We start from the raw sequence: 23,587 nt of genomic DNA on the forward strand, positions 1-23,587 counted from the left end.
TGGTGGAGCGTACTTTGAGAACCTCTATCGGTTCTCCCTTCTATTCCAGTCTCATATTGTTCGTGGAAAGAAAGATTGTTGGTATGCCTCTGTGTGGGCTCTAATTTCTCAGCTTTTATCCTCATGGTCTCTTTGCGAGATATACGTAGGAGGGAGCAATATACTGCTTGACTCCTCGGTGAAGGTATGTTCTCGAAACTTCAACAAAAGCCCGTACCGAGCTACTGAGCGTCTCTCTTGCAGAGTCATCCACTGGAGTTTATCTATCATATCCATAATGCTTTTGTGATTACTAAATGATCCTGTAACGAAACGTGCTGCTCTCTGTTGGATCTTCTCTATCTCTTCTATCAACCCTATCTGGTACGGATCCCACACCGGTGAACAGTATTCAAGCAGTGGGTGAACAAGTGTACTGTAACCTACTTCCTTTGTTTTTGGATTGCATTTCCTTAGGATTCTTCCAATGAATCTCAGTCTGGCATCTGCTTTACCGATGATAAACTTTATATGGTCCTTCCATTTTAAATCACTCCTAATGCCTACTCCCAGATAATTTATGGAATTAACTGCTTCCAGTTGCTGACCTGCTGTATTGTAGCTAAATGATAAAGGATCTTTCTTTCTATGTATTCACAGCACATCACACTTGTCTACACTGAGATTCAATTGCCATTCCCTGCATCATACATCAATTCGCTTCAGATTCTCTTGCATTTCAGTACAACTTTCCACTGTTACAACAAGTGTACTGTAGTCTACTTCCTTTGTTCTCAGATTGCATTTCCTTAGGATTCTTCCAATGATTCTCAGTCTGGCATCTGCATTACCGATGATCAACTTTATATGGTCATTCCATTTTAAATCACTCTTAATGCCTACTTCCAGATACTTTATGGAATTAACTGCTTCCAGTTGCTGACCTGCTGTATTAGAGCTAAATGATAAAGGATCTTTCTTTCTATGTATTCGCAGCACATTACACTTGTCTAGATTGAGATTCAAAAGCCATTCCCTGCACCATGTGTCAATTCGTTGCAGATCCTCCTGCATTTCAGTATAGTTTTCCATTGTTACAACCTCTTGATATACTACAGCATCATCCGCAAAAAGCCTCAGTGAACTTCCGATGTTATCCACAAGGTCATTTATGTATATTGCGAATAGCAACAGTCCTAAGACACTCCCCTGCGGCACACCTGAAATCACTCGTACTTCAGAAGACTTCTCTCTATTGAGAATGACATGCTGCGTTCTGTTATCCAGGAACTCCTCAATCCAATCACACAACGGGTCTGAAAGTCCATATGCTCTTACTTTGTTCATTAAATGACTGTGGGGAACTGTATCAAACACTGTTGCGAAAGTCAAGAAACACGGCATCTACCTGGAACCCGTGTCTATGGCCCTCTGAGTATCGTGGACGAATAGCGCGAGCTGGGTTTCACATGGTCGTCTTTTTCGGAACCCATGCTGATTCCTACAGTGTAGATTTCTAGTCTCCCGAAAGTCATAATTTTGTTGTTGTTGTGGTCTTCAGCCTTGAGACTGGTTTCATGCAGCTCTCCATGATACTCTATCCTGTGCAAGCTTCTTCATCTCCCAGTACTTACTGCAACCTACATCCTTCTGAATCTGCTTAGTGTATTCATCTCTTGGTCTCCCTCTATGATTTTTACCCTCCACACTGCCCTCCAATACTACATTGGTGATCCCTTGATGCCTTGGAACATGTCCTACCAACCGACCCCTTCTTCTACTTAAGTTGTGCCACAAACTTCTCTTCTCCTCAATCCTATTCAGTACCTCCTCATTACTTATGTGATCTACCCATCTAATCTTCAGCATTCTTCTGTAGCACCACATTTCGAAAGCTTCTATTCTTTTCTTGTCCAAACTATTTATCATCCATGTTTCACTTCCATACAAATACTTTCAGAAATGACTTCCTAACACTTAAATCTATACTCGATGTTAACAAATTTCTTCAGAAACGCTTTCCTTGCCATTGCCAGTCTTCATTTTATATCCTCTCTACTTCAACCATCATCAGTTGTTTTGCTCCCGAAATAGCAGAAGTCCTTTACTAATTTAAGTGTCTCATTTCCTAACCTAATTCCTTCAACATCGCCCGACTTAATTCGACTATATTCCATTATCCTCGTTTTGCTTTTGTTGATGTTCATCTTACATCCTCCTTTCAAGACACTGTCCATTCTGTTCAACTGCTCTTCCAAGTCCTTTGCCGTCTTTGACAGTATTACAATGTCATCGGGGAACCTCAAAGTTTTTATTTCTTCTCCATGGATTTAAATTCCTACTCCAAATTTTTCTTTTGTTTCCTTTGCTCTATATACAGATTGAATAACGTCAGGGAGAGGCTACAACCATGTCTCACTCCCTTCCCAAGCACTGCTTCCCTTTCATGCCCCTCTACTCTTGTAACTGCCATCTGGTTTCTGTACAAATTGTAAATAGCCTTTCGCTCCCTGTATTTTACCCCAACCACCTTTAGAATTTGAAAGAGAGTATTCCAGTCAACATTGTGAAAAGCTTTCTCCAAATCTATCTACAAATACTAGAAACTTAGGTTTGCCTTTCCTTAATCTTTCTTCCAAGATAAGTCATAAGGTCAGTATTACTTCATGTGTTCGAACATTTCTACGGAATCCAAACTGATCTTCCCTGAGGTCAGCTTCTACCAATGTTTCCATTCATCTGTAAAGAATTTGTGTTAGTATTTTGCAGCTGTGACTTATTAAACTGATAGTTCGGTAATTTGCGCATCTGTCAACACCTGCTTTCTTTGGAATTGGAATTATTATATTCTTCTTGAAGTCTGAGGGTATTTCGCCTGTCTCATACATCTTGCTCACCAGGTGGTAGAGTTTTGTCAGGACTGGCTCTCCCAAGGCTGTCAGTAGTTCTAATGGAATGCTGACTACTCCCAGGGCCTTGTTTCGGCTTAGGTCTTCCAGTGCTCTGTCAAACTCTTCACTCAGTATCGTATCTTCCATTTCATCTTCATCTACATCCTCTTCCATTTCCATAATATTGTCCTCAAGTACATCGCCCTTGTATAGACCCTCCATATAGTAGTTCCACCTTTCTGCTTTCCCTTCTTTGCTTAGAACTGGATTTCCATCTGAGCTCTTGACATTCATACAAGTGGCTCTTGTTTCTCCAAAGGTCTCTTTAATTTTCCTGCAGGCAGTATCCATCCTACCCATAGTGATATATGCCTCTACATCGTTACATTTGTTCTCTAGCCATCCCTGCTTAGCCATTTTGCACTTTCTGTCGATCTCATTTTTGAGACGTTGTATTCCTTTCTGCCTGCTTCATTTATAGCATTTTTGTATTTTCTCCTCTCATCAATTAAATACAATATCTCTTCTGTTACCCAAGGATTTCTACTAGCCCTCGTCTTTTTACCTACTTGATCCCCCTATATTCTAACATAATACATATTCCAACGTATTTCCTGTTTCTAGACTCTGAAGAGTATTAATCAGTGGCACTTTTTCTGGTTATTTTTGTTCATAATGAACAGGAATTCAGAATTTTTTTTTTTTATAAAAATGCATGTTTAGAATCTTTTTAGAGATTAGATTAGATTAGATTAGATTAGTACTTGTTCCATAGATCATGAATACGACACTTCGTAATGATGTGGAATGTGTCGGGTTAATAAAAGGTGTCTATACAAGATATTACATTAGACAAAATATTACATGACACTCAATAATTTTTTTGTGGAGGTTGGGAAATTACCCACTTACTATATCCAAGAATTAGTCTAATGAGTATAAGGAGTTGCTATTAAGAAATTCTTTTAATTTTTTTTTTAAATGCGATATGGGTATCTGTCAGACTTTTGATGCTATTAGGTAAATGACCAAAAACTTTTGTGGCAGCATAATTTACCCCCTTCTGAGCCAAAGTTAGATTTAACCTTGAGTAGTGAAGATCATCCTTTCTCCTAGTGTTGTAGCCAAGTACACTGCTATTACTTTTGAATTCGTTCGGATTGTTAATAACAAATTTCATAAGTGAATATATGTATTGTGAGGTTACAGCAAAGATTTGTAGCTCTTTAGATAAGTGTCTGCAGGATGACCTTGGATGAGCTCCAGCAATTATTCTGATTACTCGCTTTTGTGCAATGAACACTCTTTTACTGAATGATGAGTTACCCCAGAATATGATGCCATACGAAAGCAGAGAATGAAAATAGGCGTGGTAAGCTAATTACCTCAGATGTATATTGCCAAAATTTGCAATAACCCTAATAGCATAAGTAGCTGAACTCAAATGCTTCAGTAGATCCTGTTGCCCCCTCTTGCCTAAATTTCTGCTGACGCCCATGCTTCCGACGCCACAATTCGCGAATGGAACAGAGAGACATTATTGACAATTTCATCAGTTAATTCTTGTTTGTCGGGTGTGATTACTATACTTGTATCATCAGCTAAGAGAACTAGCATAGCATAGTAATCACACCTGACAAACAAGAATTAACTGATGAAATTGTCAATAATGTCTTTCAGAAAATTACTAAGTGGTTCCTTGTAAATGGACTCTCACTGAATTTTGATAAGACACAGTACATACAGTTCCGTACAGTAAATGGTATGATGCCATTAATACATATAGACCTTAATCAGAAGCATATAGCTAGGGTAGAATATTCAAAATTTTTAGGTGTGTCCATTGATGAGAGATTAAATTGGAAGAAACACATTGATGATCTGCTGAAACGTTTGAGTTCAGCTACTCATGCAATAAGGGTCATTGCAAGTTTTGGTGATAAACATCTTAGTAAATTAGCTTACTACGCCTATTTTCACTCATTGCTTGCATAAGACATCATATTTTGGGGTAATTCATCACTGAGGAATAAAGTATTTGTTGCACAAAAGCATGTAATCAGAATAATAGCTGGAGTCCACCCAAGATCATCCTGCAGACATTTATTTAAGGATCTAGGGATATTCACAGTAGCTTCTCAGTATACAGGGTGTTACAAAAAGGTACAGCCAAACTTTCAGGAAACATTCCTCAAACACAAATAAGGAAAAGATGTTATGTGGACATGTGTCCGGAAACGCTTAATTTCCATGTTAGAGCTCATTTTAGTTTCGTCCGTATGTACTGTACTTCCTCGATTCACCGCCAGTTGGCCCAATTGAAGGAAGGTAATGTTGACTTTGGTGCTTGTGTTGACATGCGACTCATTCCTCTACAGTACTAGCATCAGCACATCAGTAGGTAGCATCAACAGGTTAGTGTTCATCACGAACGTGGTTTTGCAGTCAGTGCAATGTTTACAAATGCAGAGTTGGCAGATGCCCATTTGATGTATGGATTGGTTCAAATGGTTCAAATGGCTCTGAGCACTATGGGACTTAACATCTATGGTCATCAGTCCCCTAGAACTTAGAACTACTGAAACCTAACTAACCTAAGGACATCACACAACACCCAGTCATCATGAGCCAGAGAAAATCCCTGAGATGTATGGATTAGCACGGAGCAATAGCCGTGGCGCGATACGTTTGTATCGAGACAGATTTCCAGAACGATGGTGTACCGACAGAAAGACGTTCGAAGCAATTGATCGGCGTCTTAGGGAGCACGGAACATTCCAGCCTATGACTCGCGACTGGGGAACACCTAGAACGACGAGGACACCTGCAATGGACGAGGCAATTCTTCATGCAGTTGACGATAACCCTAATGTCAGCGTCAGAGAAGTTGCTGCTGTACAAGGTAACGTTGACCATGTCACTGTATGGAGAGTGCTACGAGAGAACCAGTTGTTTCCGTACCATGTACAGCGTGTGCAGGCACTATCAGCAGCCGATTGGCCTCCACGGGTACACTTCTGCGAATGGTTCATCCAATAATGTGTCAATCCTCATTTCAGTGCAAATGTTCTCTTTACGGATGAGGCTTCATTCCAACGCGATCAAATTGTAAATTTTCATAATCAACATGTGTGGGCTGATGAGAATCCGCACGCAATTGTGCAATCACATCATCAACACAGATTTTCTGTGAACATTTGGGCAGACATTGTTGGTGATATCTTGATTGGGCCCCATGTTTTTCCACCTAACTCAATGGAGCACGTTATCATGATTTCATACGGGATACTCTACCTGTGCTGCTAGAACATGTGCTTTTACAAGTACGACACAACATGTGGTTCATGCACGATGGTGCTCCGCACATTTCAGTCGAGGTGTCCGTACGCTTCTCAACAACAGATTCGGTGACCGATGGATTGGTAGAGGCGGACCAATTCCATGGCCTCCACGCTCTCCTGACCTCAACCCTCTTGACTTTCATTTATGGGGGCATTTGAAAGCTCTTGTCTACGCAACCCCGGTACCAAATATAGAGACTCTTCGTGCTCATATTGTGGACGACTGTGATACAGTACGCCACTCTCCAGGGCTGCATCAGCGCATTCCATGCGACGGAGGGTGGATGCATGTATCCTCGATAACGGAGGACATTTTGAACATTTCCTGTAACAAAGTGTTTGAAATCACGCTGGTACATTCTGTTGCTGTGTGTTTCCATTCCATGATTAATGTGATTTGAAGAGAAGTAATAAAATGAGCTCTAACATGGAAAGTAAGCATTTCCAGTCACATGTCCACATAACATATTTTCTTTTTTTGTGTGTGAGGAATATTTCCTGAAAGTTTGGCCGTACCTTTTTGTAACACCCTGTATATACTCTCTTATGAAATTTGTTATTAACAACCAAACCCAATTCAAAAGTAGTAGCAGTGTGCATAACTACAATACTAGGAGAAAGGATGATCTTCATTATTCAAGATTAAATCTAACTTTGGCACAGAAAGGGGTTAATTATACTGCCACTAAAGTCTTTCGTCACTTACTAAATAGTATCAAAAGTCTGACAGATAACCAACAAGTATTTAAGAAGAAATTAAAAGAATTTCTGAATCACAACTCCTTCTACTCCATAGAGGAATTTTTATATATAAATTAAGAAAAAACAACAAACAAAAAAACAAAAAAATAATTTAAAAAAATTAAAAAAACAAAAAATAAAAAGTTGTTATATTAACTTAATTATGTTGTTAAATTAACTTAATTATGTCATGCATTGGAAAATTTGACTCGTTCCACATCATTACGAAATATCGTATTCATGATCCATGGAACTAGTATTAATCCAAACTAATCTAACAAGGGATCCTCCCCATCGCACCCCCCTCAGATTTAGTTATAAGTTGGCACAGTGGATAGGCCTTGAAAAACTGAACACAGATCAATCGAGAAAACAGGAAGAAGTTGTGTGGAACTATGAAAAAATAAGCAAAATATACAAACTGAGGAGTCCATGGGCAAGATGGGCAACATCAAGGATAATGTAAGCTCAGGAGCGCCGTGGTCCCGTGGTTAGTGTGAGCAGCTGCGGACCGAGAGGTCCTTGGTTCAAATCTTCCTTCAAATGATAATTTTAATTTTTTATTTTCAGACAATTATTATCTGTCCGTCCGACCGTCCGATGGGAGGTAACTGTGCCGTAGTATGGGGACGCTACACCTAAACGGAAAAATTTGAAAACGTTAAAAAAATATGTTTTGACAGAGCACAGGGAAAACCGAGCGACTGTGAAACTGTTGCATTCATTTGTTGCAATTTATGTGACAAACACTTATGTTTTCATCACTTTTTTGGGACTGATTATCACATCCACAAGAAAACTTAAATCGGGCAAGGTAGAAGAATCTTTTTACCCATTCGCCAAGTGTAGAAGTTAGGTGGGTCGACAACGTATTCCTGTCATGTGACGCACATGCCGTCACCAGTGTCGTATAGAATATATCAGACGTGTTTTCCTGTGGAGGAATCGGTTGACCTATGGCCTTGCGATCAAGTGTTTTCAGTTCCCATTGGAGAGGCACGTCCGAAAGGACTACTACTAATCGCACGGTTTTGCGGTGCGGTCGCAAAACACACACTAAACTTATTACAGTGAACAGAGACGTCAATGAACGAACGGACAGATCATAATTTTGCGAAAATAAAGAAAGTTAACTTTTCACTCGAGGGAAGACTGGAACTAACGACCTCTCGTTCCGCAGCTGCCCACGCTAACCACGGGACCACGGCGCTCCTGAGCTCAGACCCTCCTTGATGTTGCTTATCTTGCGCATGGACTACTCAGTTTGTATATTTTGCTTCTTTTTTTCATAGTTCCACACAAGTTCTTCCTGTTTTCTCGATTGATCTGTGTTCAGTTTTTCAAGGCCTATCCACTGTGCCAACTTATAACTAAATCTGAGGGGGGTGCGATGGGGAGGTACCCTTGTAAGGTAGCGGTGCCAGAAGAGGACGCGCAGAGAGGCGGCGGGGCGGCTACTCACGGTGCGTGCGGTGGTGCAGGCCGCGGCCGGTGACGGCGCACTGCGTCGCGACGCCGACGAGCGCGACGGCGGGCCAGAGCGCCAGCACGAGCCAGCCCAGCCAGCATGGCGGCGGCACGGGCGGCGCGGCGCCGGCCACGCGCGCCCACAGCCAGCGCGCGGTCGCCAGCCGCTGCAGCCAGTAGTCCAGCGAGCCCGCCAGGATCGCGCCGCCGTACACGCTCGTGCCCAGCACCGTCAGACCTGCCGGCGTTCGCGCGTCGCTCACTAGCCGCATCGCGCTACAGCGCGGGGGGACACACCACTAACATTACCTCTGCAACTCGCCGACGTACGGAACTCATTCGAAGAAAGGTAATAAAATTTCGGGCATGCTTCCACATAAATTCACTTCTTCTTCTAATACACTACTGGCCATTAAAACTGCTACACCACGAAGATGACGTGCTCCAGAAGCGAAATTTAACCGGCAGGAAGAAGATGCTGTGATATCGAAATAATTAGCTTTTCAGAGCATTCACACAAGGTTGGCGCCGGTGGCGACACCTACAACGTGCTCACATGAGGAAAGTTTCCAACCGATTTTTCATACACAAACAGCAGTTGACCGGCGTTACCTGGCGAAACGTTGTTGTGATGCGTCGTGTAAGGAGGAGAAATGCGTACCATCACGTTTCCGACTTTGATAAAGGTCGGATTGTAGCCTATCGCGATTGCGGTTTATCGTATCGCGACATTGCTGCTCATTGTAGACCATACTGCGTTAATTCACGTGGCAGATGAATTTCAAATCAAAATCGGCGATGAAATGCGCCTATTCTGTGAAGACAGAGGCGCCAGCGGCGATACACTCAGCGACGAAAAGGGCTTCGAGGTCGAAAATAAGGGCTTATCAGATCAAAGTAGCAGAAAGCGGTCATCCAATAGACGGAGCGACAGTTACCATGGACCAGGCATCGGTGATGTCCGTAAGTTTCGAGCTTTGTCCCTTTTTTTTCTTACATGATAAATACTTGTCAAACTTAAAACGAGTTTTTATCAAAACCATGGTTGTCGTCGCCCACGTACAGTTTTAATGATATTTCCTCTCCCTTGAAGCAAACTGAATTCCCTTCGCTTCATCTTAGCCGATTTATTTTATGTTGATTTCTAGTATTTTTTCGGCCAAAAAAGAGGGGTCCAAATATGGTCATATACAGGGTGGTCCATTGATCGTGACCGGGCCAAGTATCTCACGAAATAAGCGTCAAACGAAAAACCTACAAAGAACGAAACTTGTCTAGCTTGAAGGGGCAAACCAGATGGCGCTATGGTTGGCCCGCTAGATGGCGCTGCCATACGTCAAACGGATATCAACTGCGTTTTTTTAAAAAATAGAAACCCCCATTTTTTATTACATATTCGTGTAGTACGTAGAGAAACATGAATGTTTTAGTTGGACCACTTTTTTCGCTTTGTGATAGATCGCGCTGTAATAGTCACAAACATACGGCTCACAATTTTAGACCAACAGTTGGTAACATATAGGTTTTTAAATTAAAATACAGAACGTAGGTACGTTTAAACAAATTATTTCGGTTGTTCCAATGTGACACATGTACCTTTGTGTCTTATCGTTTCTGAGAACGCATGCTGTTACAGCGTGATTACCTGTAAATGCCACATCAATGCATTTGGCATTACGTGTAACGACATTCCTCTCAAGAGCGAGTAGTTCGCCTTCCGTAATGTTCGCACATGCATTGACAATGCGCTGACGCATGTTGTCAGGCGTTGTCGGTGGATCACGATAGCAAATATCCTTCAACTTTCTGCACAGAAAGAAATCCGGGGACGTCAGATCCGGTGAACGTGCGGGCTATGGTATGGTGCTTCGACGACCAATCCACCTGTCATGAAATGTGCTATTCAATACCGCTTCAACCGCACGCGAGCTATGTGCCGGACATCCATCATGTTGGAAGTACATCGCCATTCCGTCATGTAGTGAAACATCTTGTAGTAACATTGGTAGAACATTATGTAGGAAATCAGCATACATTGCACCATTTAGATTGCCATCGATAAAATGGGGGCCAATTATCCTTCCTCCCATAATGCCGCACCATACATTAACCCGCCAAGGTCGCTGATGTTCCAGTTGTCGCAGCCATCGTCGATTTTCCTTTGCCCAATAGTGCATATTATGCCAGTTTACGTTACTGCTGTTGGTGAATGACGCTTCGTCGCCGAATAGAACGCGTGCAAAAAAATCTGTCAGCGTCCCGTAATTTATCTTGTGCGCAGTGGCAGAACTGTACAAGACGTTCAAAGTCGTCGCCATGCATTTCCTGGCGCATAGAAATATGGTACGGGTGCAATCGATGTTGATGTAGCATTCTCAACACCGACGTTTTTGAGATTCCCGATTCTCGCGCAATTTGTCTGCTACTGATGTGCGGATTAGCCGCGACAGCAGCTAAAACACCTACTTGGGCATCATCATTTGTTGTAGGTCGTGGTTGACGTTTCACATGTGGCTGAACACTTCCTGTTTCCTTAAACAACGTAACTATCCGGCGAACGGTCCGGACACTTGGATAATGCCCGCATCTCGTGGTCGTGCGGTAGCGTTCTCGCTTCCCACGCCCGGGTTCCCGGGTTCGATTCCCGGCGGGGTCAGGGATTTTCTCTGCCTCGTGATGGCTGGGTGTTGTGTGCTGTCCTTAGGTTAGTTAGGTTTAAGTAGTTCTAAGTTCTAGGGGACTAATGACCATAGATGTTAAGTCCCATAGTGCTCAGAGCCATTTGAACCACACTTGGATAATGTCGTCCAGGATACCGAGCAGCATACATATCACACGCCCGTTGGGCATTTAGATCACAATAGCCATACATCAACTCGATATCGACCTTTCCAGCAAATGGTAAATGGTTCACTTTAACACGGGTAATGTATCACGAAGCAAATACCGTCTGCACTGGCGGAATGTAACGTGATACCGCGTGCTTATACGTTTGTGACTATTACAGCGCCATCTATCACAAAGCGAAAAAAGTGGTCCAACTAAAACATTCATATTTCTTTACGTACTACAGGAATATGTGATAAAAATGGGGATTCCTATTTTAAAAAACGCAGTTGATATCCGTTTGACCTATGGCAGCGCAATCTATCGGGCCAACCATAGCGCCATCTGGTTTCCCCCTTCAAGCTAGATGAGTTTCGTTCTTTGTAGTTTTTTCGTTTGATGCTTGTTTCGTGAGATATTTGGCCCGGTCACTATCAATGGACCACCCTGTATATATCACAATGGTAAACTGGCGATATTCTACGCCCCATTCCATTGATCTTCATGGCAAGCCAACCTGGGCTCTCATTTCAGCAAGATAACGCCCGCCCATACATGGCTAGAGTTTCTACTGCTTGTCTTCTTGCATCCCAACCCTACTTTGGCCAGCAAGGTCGCCTGATCTCTCTCAAACTGAGAACGTTTGGAGCATTATGGACAGGGCCCTCCAACCAGCGCGGGATTTTGACGATCTGGCGCGCCAGTTGGATAGGATTTGACACGATATCCCTCAGCAGAACACCCAACAGCTCTGTCAATCAATGCCAAGGCAAATGACTGCTTGCGTAAGTGCCAGAGGTGGAACAAAGCACTACAGACTTGCTCTATTTGTGAAGCTTTTTGACTCGAATAATTCATCCAGTTTTTCTGAAACTGTAATAATTTGTTCGTCTGTACATGTACGTCACATACAGGGTGTAAACGGTATAAGGCGCCAAAATTATACAGATGGCACATCTCGCAATGCTTGACAAAAAAGTCTAGTAACATGTTTGCGTATTTTCTACCGTTGTCCCAGAAAAAAACAGTTCGTCTCAGGATAATGGCTTTGGAGAAGTAGATACTTGGCCGTGCACGTATGTAAGTAATCGGTTCCTGTTATTGCCCGCTGCGCGTACTCACATCGCGAGCTTAAGTCGTAAACACATAGGCAACTGCGGCCTGAGTGACTGCGTCATTGTAATACACCGAGCGACGACAGTAGGCGAGTAACCGTGCAGATGTTATTGCAACTCTGTTGCCTGTTAGGATGGAAAGGAGATTTACTATAGCTGAACTATGCGATATGCATGTAATTTACGGCGAGGCAAAAGGTGTTGCCAGGGCAGCTGTACGAATTTATCGAGAACGCTTCCCACAACGACGACTTCCTGCACGAAAGACATTTGCTGCTGTGCACCAGAGGTTTGTGTCATTGTAATTCTCTACGTGTATGCGATTATTATGGATTTACTTCTTAATGAAGTACAGTAGTTATCTGCACCTTTGTAAATTTTCGTCCGTATGCGAAACGTATCTTCTGTTCTGATATGCTTTCCGTTTTTGTTACATCATGACAGAATACAACTGATGAGTACGTATTTAATTTCCTTACATTGAGAGATACTGGCTCTTTACTGCCCCGCGCAGAAGGCAGAGGCCCACAACGCGCCCATCGTACATTGGAAGCTGAGGAAAGAATTCTGGACCGCATCCAGGAGGATCCTTCTCAGAGTACTAGAAGCATCGCCCGACACATGGGTATATCGCACACTGTCGTTCATCGCACTTTGCAAGAGTAGCGTCTGCGGCCTTACCACATTCAACGCGTACAAGCATTGGAAGAACAAGATTTCCCTCCACGACGTGAATTCTCAGAGTGGTTTTTGTTACACAGTGCGCAGCATGATTTTGTCAACAAAATACTGGTCACAGATGAAGCGTGTTTCACTCGCGACGGAATAACTAATTTCCATAACATGCACACGTGGAGTGTTCACAATCCTCGCCACGTAGTGGCAACACATTTTCAGCGACGATTTTCCGTAAATGTGTGGGCGGGCATGCTCGACAATTACATTATTGGGCCCTATGTTTTACCTGCACGTTTGATGGTAACTATTACCGAACGTTCTAGAGGAAACATTGTTACCAACGTCGTTAGAGGACATTACGTTAGGCATACGTCATAACATGTGGTTCTTCCACGATGGTGCTCCACCCCACATTGGTCACAGAGTACGCAGATTTTTGGATAGTCGATTTCCGGGACGATGGATCGGGCGTTCGGGTCCACGTCGATGACCAGCACGCAGCCCTGATTTAAATCCACTGGATTTTTACTTTTGGGGACATATGAAGGAACTTGTTTATGCCGAGCCAGTAAATAATGTGGACGAATTGACGCAGAAGATTTTAAAATGGTTCAAATGGCTCTGAGCACTATGGGACTTAACATCTACGGTCATCAGTCCCCTAGAACTTAGAACTACTTAAACCTAACTAACCTAAGGACATCACACAACACCCAGCCAGCAGAAGATTTTAGATGCTGCCAATACCATAAAGGCCAATGTGCATGTGTGTGAACGAGTGCGACGAAACTGGGTTCGCCGTAATGAAGCATGTGTAGAAGCGAATGGTGGTCATTTCGAACATTTATTGTAGTATTGGTGTCAGAGGAAACGAAGTAATGGGTTTTCTTTTCGTTACGATGTTGTTGTACAGAAGGAAAATAATGTGAATTTAGTATTCGTTATGGCATTGCCGTAAAAAGGTGAAACAGTTGATTGTAATTAATGCACAACTATGTACTTGGTGATCGATTGAATTTGTACTAATGGAAATACATTGTGTTTGATATTAGCTTGTCATTACTACTACGACCTTCATTATCGACTTGTTGAGAAACAGACTGGTTGTATTCAATTCACGTAAAGCGAATTACACATTCTTGACAACCCAGAAACCGTTTACATTCCTTTTTTCGGTACCACCTGATTATCACACCACGTCGTTGTACGCATCTAATGATTTCAATCCTCTGGTCGGCTCGTTGCCTTTCTTTGGCCGCCTCGTCATTGTAGGCAATAAGCTCGGTACGCTGTGTACTGTCGGTTGACTTGTAACGCCGGAAATGCATATCCTCCTATTTCCATCTATTGTACTATAAATTTTTTTCCTTATTTTGTTACCTGAAGATATGACATTTCTGTGTCTTTATATATTGTAATTGGTTTACTATATATATATATATATATATATATATATATATATATATATATATATATATATATATATATGTGTGTGTGTGTGTGTGTGTGTGTGTGCATTTATGTCGATGTATAATTGGTTTGTTTTGTAAATATTATTTGTATTTTTACTCTGGGTTTGGCCTAGGGAAAACTATGCTATCGAACGAATACATCGATAAGTCGTGTGGAGAACCAAAGTGTTTACGATCTTTGGTGGTGTTAACTCTGCCGCATCGAGCGTGGGCAGAGAGGGAGTCTGGCTGGAGTAGGGCGGTGGAGCAGGTGTGTTGTGTGTCGCTCCCGCGAGTTGCCGCGCTTTCGGGGTTTGGCAGCATGCAATTGCTATGATAGTTTCTGACATGGTGTCGCGGACGGGAAGCATTAGCTGGCGCACATCAAGAGCCTGTTTCGCCTGCTGACCGTGTCGAGAAGAAGGCGCGCCAACATCTAGCTTCTGCAACAGCGACGGCCGACAATGAGTGACTGTCGCCACCTCCTCGATCGACGACTTCAAACTTTCAATGAACCAGCAAGGAAGACTGGAAGCACGTAAAGTTTTAGAACTGTATGGCAGACCTAAGCTTTTAAAATTGTTCCATTTGCCTCTTTAAATTACAGCAACGTAGCATGAACCTTTGTTGCTCATTGTCCCAATTGCATTACCAAGCAGGGTCCCTTCCTTTTCCGGAATGAACCCGAGTGTCGTTGAAATTCAAATGCCAGCATTAAAGTAATATCATTCGATTTCACTGCTTTAATTTCAAAGTTCAGTTAAGGTATTCATAGCTGGCTACAATATTTAGATTACACAAGCACAAATTAAGAGTGCGAGTTTTGTTACCATATTTTTGCTTACCTGTGACTGCAGCTCAGCTTGGTATGTACTAAATTTTACTATTGTTAATTGTTCAGAATCATTTAATTCAAGTTCACAGTTGAATCTCTTATTTCTAAATTGCGTAGATTCAAGTAGCTTTTGAAATGATTGTTGAGGTAGCCCAAGACTAACCTTATTTTATTGAATTTCGTAGTGCTTCAGAAACAAAGTTCACTATTAATTTCAGTCACTAAATTAACTTTCAATTTTCCGGTTTTATTAATTCTTTTGCTAAATTAAGTCAGAGTGTAGCGAAATGTATTAATTCTGACAAACATTCAGTTTTCACACAACATGTGTCAACCTTCAGTTGCCACGCTTTTAGTGCTAATTATATGTGCAATAACCTTTCTTTTTCAGTTATTATAGTAGTTGTCCATAGGACTGGCGACCGTAATTTCCCCCAAATCTCAAATATCTAATTAACGCCAGTTAACTGTTAACGTAACGACCGCACATTTACTTTCTTTATTAGCTGTACCCCTTTTCAAAATTAATTTCTACCAGTTTCATTTGCATTTTTCCTTTCATTTAGGTGTAACCCTTTCCTCCCTCTTTACCGACAGATTGACTTCGGTGACGATTGCTTTTCCCAAATTTCCATTCGGTACACGCGCTTTAATTTTTCACTGTCATTAAGGTCGATAAGTGAGGGGGAGGTTACTGACTACGTAATCAGAAATGCGTATACTATCTATCCTACGAACATTAGGTTTTAATAATACAAAAATATAGTACATGATACAAGAAAATGTCATTAGACTTTTTTGTCAAGTACACTGTATAATTTTGGCGCCTTATACCGTTTGCACCCTGTATATGTACATCATGTCTACCATTTCGCAAAACATTTGACCTCTTTTTGAGGGTTATGTATAGGAGCCAGTGGGCGGTGAGGCGAGGCGTGGACGCACCTTTCTGGCAGTAGAGGTTGAGCACGGCGAAGACGAGCCCGGCGATGAGGAGCGAGGCGGCGGCGGCCCAGGCGGAGGGCGGCGCCCAGCCCAGCAGCTGGTCGGCGACGGCGAGCCCCGCCACGGCGCAGAAGAGGCCTGTGTGCAGGCCCGTCATGAACAGGCCCACGTACTGCACCAGCATCGTCACCAGCCCGAACAGCAGGCCCGCCGCCAGCGCCACGCCTGCCGGCCAAACACCGACCGCCTCACACTCTCTCCTCGTAACAACACAGAACGACAGACACCAGTCACCCCCCCAAGAGACATTGTACCAGTAGAGTCCACGCAGGATACGGTGGCCGATGCGCAGAGAGGCCGACAGCTGTTTTCCACCTTTCGGCCGGTCAGTGAGGCGCACACCTTGCAATCCTTCTCAAACGATCTTACAGAAACTATTCTGTAAAACAAAAAAAAGTACATTTTTGCTTTACATATAGCTTTATATGTCAGGTTCATGATGATGTGCCCATCATTTCGTTAATGATCATAGTTGTTGTGATATTTACCTGGAAGCAAGACACTGCGCGAAATTCGGAAATGTTTGCAATTAAAAATAGAGGTCGCTATGATTTTGCATTTGGTGCATATTACATAATACTTTGTAGCATATGAAATGTAGCTTACATATCGAATTTTTCTTTAGACTTGGGTAGAGCTAAATTTATCTGTCGCCAATCTTGAGAAAATTGATCTGACATAGAACGCCGCGCGGGATTAGCCGAGCGGTCTTAGGCGCTACAGTCATGGACTGTGCGGCTGGTCACGGCTGAGGTTCGAGTCCTCCCTCGGGCATGGGTGTGTGTGTTTGTCCTTAGGATAATTTAGGTTAAGTAGTGTGTAAGCTTAAGGACTGATCACCTTACGTGCGGTAGCATTCTCGCTTCCCACGCCCGGGTTCCCGGGTTCGATTCCCGGCGGGGTCAGGGATTTTCTCTGCCTCGTGATGGCTGGGTGTTGTGTGCTGTCCTTACGTTAGTTAGGTTTAAGTAGTTCTAAGTTCTAGGGGACTGATGACCGTAGATGTTAAGTCCCATAGTGCTCAGAGCCATTTTTTGACTGATCACCTTAGCAGTTAAGTGCTATAAGATTTCACACACATTTGAACATTTTTTTGACATAGAACACTCATTTGAGATCGCGCCGCGCCAGTGATGAAGCCAGAGTGTAATATCCACAACATTCCTCATATTTCATAAGCGGTATCAGATATCGAATTGAGAATTTGCAAATGATAACAACAAACAAGGAGCAGAGTATTTTTCCACGTCATTACTATCTACTGTGTTACTCCACTAATTACAGATTTTTTCGATAAAAGAATGTACATTACTGGCCATTAAAATTGCTGCTCCAGGAAGATGACCTGCTACAGACGCGAAATTTAAGCGACAGGAAGAAGATTCTGTGATAGGCAAATGATCAGCTATTCAGTGCATTCACACAAGGTTGGCGCCGGTGGCGACACCTACAACGTGCTGACATGAGGAAAGTTTCCAACCCATTTCTCATACACAAACAGCAGTTGACCGACGTTGCCTGGTGAAACGTTATTGTGCTGCCTCGTGTAAGGAGGAGAAATGCGTACCATCACGTTTCCGACTTTGATAAAGGTCGGATTGTAGCCTATCGCGATTGCGGTATATCGTATCGCGACATTGCTGCTCGCGTTGGTCGGGATCCAAAGACTGTTAGCAGAATATGGAATCGGTGGGTTCAGGAGGGTAATACGGAACGCCGTGCTGGATCCCAATGGCCTCGTATCACTAGCAGTCGAGATGTCAGGCATCTTATCCGCATGGCTGTACGGATCGTGCAGCCACGTCTCGATCCCTGAGTCAACAGATGGGGACGTTTGCAAGACAACAACCATCTGCACCAACAGTTCGACGACGTTTGCATCAACGTGGACTATCATCTCGGAGATCATGGCTGCATCACAGACAGGAGCGCCTGCGATGGTGTACTCAACGACGAACCTGGGTGCACGAATGGCAAAGTGTCATTTTTTCGGATGAATCCAGGTTCTGTTTACAGCATCATGGTGGTCGCATCCGTGTTTGGAGACATCCCGGTGAACGCACATTGGAAGCGTGTATTCGTCATCGCCATACTGGCGTATCACCCGGCGTGATGGTATGGGGTGCCACTGGTTACACGTCTCGGTCACCTCTTGTTCGCATTGACGGCACTTTGAACAGTGGACGTTGCATTTAAGATGTGTTACGACCCGTGGATCTACCCTTCATTGGGTCCCTGTGAAACCCTACATTTCAGCAGGATAATGCACGACCTCATGTTGCAGGTCCTGTGCAGGCCTTTCTGGATACAGAAAATGTTCGACTGCTGCCCTGGCCAGCACATTCTCCAGATCTCTCACCAATTGAAAACGTCTGGTCAATGGTGGGAGAGCAACTGGCTCGTCACAATACGCCAGTCACAACTCTTGATGAACTGTGGTATCGTGTTGAAGCTGCATGAGCAGCTGTACCTGTACACGCCATCCAAGCTCTGTTTGACTCAATGCCCAGGCATACGTATCAAGGCCGTTATTACGGCCAGAGGTGGTTTTTCTGGGTACTGATTTCTCAGGATCTATGCACCCAAATTGCGTGAAAATGTAATCACATGTCAGTTCTAGTATATTATATTTGTCCAATGAATACCCGTTTATCATCTGCATTCCTTCTTGGTGTAGCAATTTTAATGGCCAGTAGTGTAATTTTAGAGGCCATCGATAGCTGATGGAACGAGAAATGCTATGGGTTTTGCAAAAACATAAGTGAAGACACTACACGTTTTTTTGTACTGAAGATCTGCTATTTTCATAAGCTACTGACATTTTTCCTGAGTTCCTGACTTAATAAACCACTTTTTCAGAATTATATCACAATTGTTTCTGCACAGGATGTTAGTGAGGTGAGACTGCGTACTGTGTTTTGGCAAAAGAAGCAGATTTTAAAATGGCACCCAAAGAAATGTGACGCTTCTCTGAAAGTTATAACTGGTTAAGGAGCCAGGTGAAAATAAATCGCTGCATTTTCCGAGGAATTCTTGCTAGATATTAACGAAAGCAGACGTGACAGTTTATCTTTTTAAATGGTCACTGTTCAAGTGTGGACATGGAGGGGCCCATTAGTACAAATAATATGAGGGTAGTCTTCAGTTTACAACGGCACTTCTCCTCCAACGCTCGGCATTTCCCTTACAACGCCTGCCTGTAGCCCCCACTACTACCGCTCCCCTCACACGTGCCCTGCCGCCGGCCCATCTATCAGCCATGGATTCTGTACCGACTATACTGTGAAACACCATCATAACGTCCTCATTTCAGCGAGGATGAGGGCCCATGAGACATGCTATATTCAATGAGGTCTTCCATATTCAGCTGAAGCCACTCATTAATGATCAGACCCCATGAAACTATCAGTTTCTGGTGATGCTGATTGCTGCTTGTCGTCCGCCCCCGGTAGCTGAGTGGTCAGCGCGACAGAATGTCAATCCTAAGGGTCTGGGTTCGATTCTCGGCGGGGTCGGAGATTTTCTCCGCACAGGGACTGGGTGCTGTCCTATCATCATCATTTCATCCCCATCGACGCGCAAGTCGCCGAAGTGGCGTCAAATCGAAAGACTTACACTCGGCGAACGGTATACCCGACGGGAGGCCCTAGTCGCACGACCCACTGTTCAGCATAGCCCCATACATTTCCTGCAGAATTAAGATCACGTGATTTAATCGGCCAGCAGAGGTGTGATAGGATCCCCGAGTGTTCGACAAACCACGGTTGTATACTATCTGATCAAAAGTATCCAGACGCCTATTACTGGCCACTAATATGCGATGTGTCCACGCTTCGCCTTTATGATGGCTTCAATTCTGCTGGGGACACTGAATGTCTGTGGAGGAATGGCAAACTATTCTTTCTCATGAGCCGAAACTAGAGAAGGTAATGATGTTGGACACTGGGATCAGCAGCAAAGTAGACGACCTAAATCATCCCAAATGTTTTCCATCGGTTTCAGGTCAGATTACTGGAAAAGCCAGTCCATTTTTATTGTCCACAAGCCGTTACCTTACAGATGCTCTTCATGGCAGGGTCCACTGCCAGGATGAGTAGATTAGATTACATTAGATGTACTTTTCGTTCCAATAGATCCACAGAGAGGACTTCCTCCAAATGTACAACATGTCAGAAAAACAAGAATACACAATAAATATTTACAAAGAAAAACAAATATGATATACCTCACACAGACCGGCCAGAGTGGCCGTGCGGTTCTAGGCGCTACAGTCTGGAACCGAGCGACCGCTACGGTCGCAAGTTCGAATCCTGCCTCGGGCATGGATGTGTATGATGTCCTTAGGTTAGTTAGGTTTAATTAGTTCTAAGTTCTAGGCGACTGATGACCTCAGAAGTTAGTTCGCATAGTGCTCAGAGCCATTTGAACCATTTTGAACCTCACACAGATCGGAAGTGAAATGGTCGGCATGGATGTAAAAAGAAGCCATAAACATATTTTCATTTAAAACGTAATAAATAATTTGTCACAAAACATGTAACTGTTCAACAAATTCAGTAGCATCTGTTAATTCTTAGGCTATTGTAGCCTGCATCATCAAAAAGAAAACTCATTTTGAAGCATCTGATACAAACAATAGTAGTCCTCGAATTGCTCTTCAACTGAACGCAGCACACAGTGCTGTAAATTGTGTTCATACCCTTTCGCGTTTACTGTTTTCTTAAGTGTGATAACGGAACCGCACCTTAATCACGAAAAACACCTCCATACTATAATATCATCTCCTCCGTACTTCAGTGCTGGCTCTAACCATGATGGCGCATAACGCTCTCCAGGCATTCGTCAATTCCCATACAGGACAGCGCGATCCATCAATCTAGACACACGTTTCCAGTCATCTGGTGTCCAGTGGCATCGCTGTTTACATCATCTCTAGTGTTGCTTAGCATCGTCTACAGAAATGTGTGGCTTACGAGGAGCTGATCGACTATTGTACACCATTCTTTATAACTCACTAGCGCAGTCATTGTGCTATCTCGACTGCTGGTAGCACTATGGAACTCACGAGTGATTCTTCCTGCTGATTTCATGCGATGTTTTATAACCACCTTCCACAATCGCGGACCGTCCCTGTCCGTCTGGACGGTCTTGGTTTATATGTGATTGTTCCTTTACGTTTCCGCTTCGCAATCACATCATCAACAATCGACTAGCACTGCTGTACAACGGCTGAAATGTCCCTGATGGATGTATTACTCAGGTGACATCCAGTGACTAGTCCACATTCTAGGTCATGGAGCTATCCTGACAGATATGTGTTATTACATCTTTACTGGTGAAACAATACTCCCCGTCTCCTTTTATACAGGTACGTCTGCCTGAAGTGTCATCTAACAGTCAATTCTGCATTGCATAAGGCTGTTGGTTTCACTTTCTTTATCTTGGAAGATTGGAGTGTCCGCAACATACTTTTCACGAAGAAGCAGAAGAAAGGACAACTCTCGTTCACGGAGACTGTTGAAATAAACACCTGGATTCACGTTCACTGTGACATACAGGGTGTTTCACTGAATGTGTTTGCCTCTGTAAGTTACGAAGTAATAGGCGACGGAAATATTTATTGCGGTAGGCCACCATAAGAAACGTTGCACTGTCTGCGGAGCAGTGATCTCTATACTACCTGGATGTTGAACTTCAGCTGTCTGATAGTGCCAGCCATAGATGCTCATATCTCGTTTCTTGCCAAACTACAACATGGCTGCTTAGATGTGTCACTAGAACACGAAAAGAAAATACTTTCCGATTCCGCCCCACATGAGCCTATTACATCACATGTTGACGTAAAGTTCAAGACAAGAGATAAGTCTCCAATTCTTCGTCACGTACAGCCCGATGCAAATTTGTTTGCCAAACTACAACATGGTGGACGATGCAGAGCACACGAATCTGCAGACACGCTGCAGTTCTATACTCAGAGACCAGACTTCTACATCCAGGTTGTATAGAGATCATTGCTGCGGAGTTATGAACATAGTTTATTGTGTTATTATCCAGAAAGTTACGGCAAAAATATACAATTTTTTAAATGGAACAATAATTGTTTCTATCATTCACTGGAATCAGTAACACCAGCTGTGTATACCTCAATTTAAATTACATTCCTATCACTTTTAGTTTGGGAGCTACAACCCTTCAAAGTTTCAGGGGCAGATACCACACACGCTGCGCATAACCAATGCGCCTTCTAAATGTGGTGCGGCCGAGTTGTAACGTCGCCGGTGTCACGGGGCGAGAAGCTTCCTCGATGCGCTGTTAGACTGCCGACTGTCGCCGCACACGGCCGTATACCCGACAGTTCGAGCCACACAAACAAACGGGGCCCAATATACCACAGTATGAAGATGGCATACACGAACAACGAGTACGTTGACACGTTGCCGATGTTCGGCGAGTGCCGACACGATGCCATTGAAGCAGCCATGGCGTACGCCGTGAGATATCCTAGGCGTAGAGCTCCGGCAGCCATTACCTTCTTACGTGCCGAAAAACGACTTCGGGAAACAGGCAGTTTGGTAATGCGCTACAGTAACAGACGAAGAACTGCAAAAAGTGAGGAAACGGAGGTGCTTGTTTTAGCTGCAGTACACCACGATCCTCATGTCAGCTTACGAGCCGTTGCTGCAGTCGCTGTTGTGAGTCTCACATCTGTGTGGCATATAGTACACGGCCACAGGTTTCACCCGTACCGCCTGTCACTGACCCAGGAGCTGCATGTGAACGATTTCCGTGCGAGACTTACATTCTGTGAATGGGCCATGCGTAATTTCTCGGATGAGTCCACGTTCACAATTTCGGTCCCGCAAGGTCGCCCGATTTAACACCATTAGATTTATTTTTGTGGGGGTATCTAAAGCATCGTGTTTATGTCACTGAGCCCACATCCCCAGATGATCTAAAACGGCGCATCGAGGACGCATGTTGCTCCGTGACACCGGCGACGTTACATCTCGTCCGCAGATCCTTTAGAAGGCGCATTGCATTGTGCATTCAGGAACATGGACACACATTTTAACATCTCATTTAAATCAACTTCCCACCGCCAGAACATCCATCACGCATCACACAGCCATGTATTATGTACAGCGAGTGGTATCTGCCCCTGAAACTTTGAAGGGTTGTAGCTCCCAAACTAAAAGTGATAGGAATGTAATTTAAATTGATGTATCCACAGCTAGTGTTACTGTTTCCAGTGCATGAT

General features: G+C 43.5%; 1 protein-coding gene across 1 annotated transcript in view; it reads right to left on the reverse strand.

Annotated features, from left to right (window-relative positions):
- Nucleotides 1–23,587, reverse strand: part of LOC126473997 (transmembrane protein 198) — a 148,708-nt gene that overhangs the window by 38,659 nt on the left and 86,462 nt on the right. Inside the window, exons 3-4 of the mRNA XM_050101387.1 lie at nucleotides 16,270–16,494; nucleotides 8,415–8,657 (exon numbers count right to left, since the gene is read on the reverse strand). Coding sequence (XP_049957344.1) covers nucleotides 8,415–8,657; nucleotides 16,270–16,494 — 468 coding nt within the window. The remainder of the gene's footprint in view (nucleotides 1–8,414; nucleotides 8,658–16,269; nucleotides 16,495–23,587) is intronic.

The sequence above is a fragment of the Schistocerca serialis genome, chromosome 4 (assembly GCF_023864345.2).
Source record: "Schistocerca serialis cubense isolate TAMUIC-IGC-003099 chromosome 4, iqSchSeri2.2, whole genome shotgun sequence".
Classification (NCBI taxonomy): Eukaryota; Metazoa; Arthropoda; class Insecta; order Orthoptera; family Acrididae; genus Schistocerca; species Schistocerca serialis.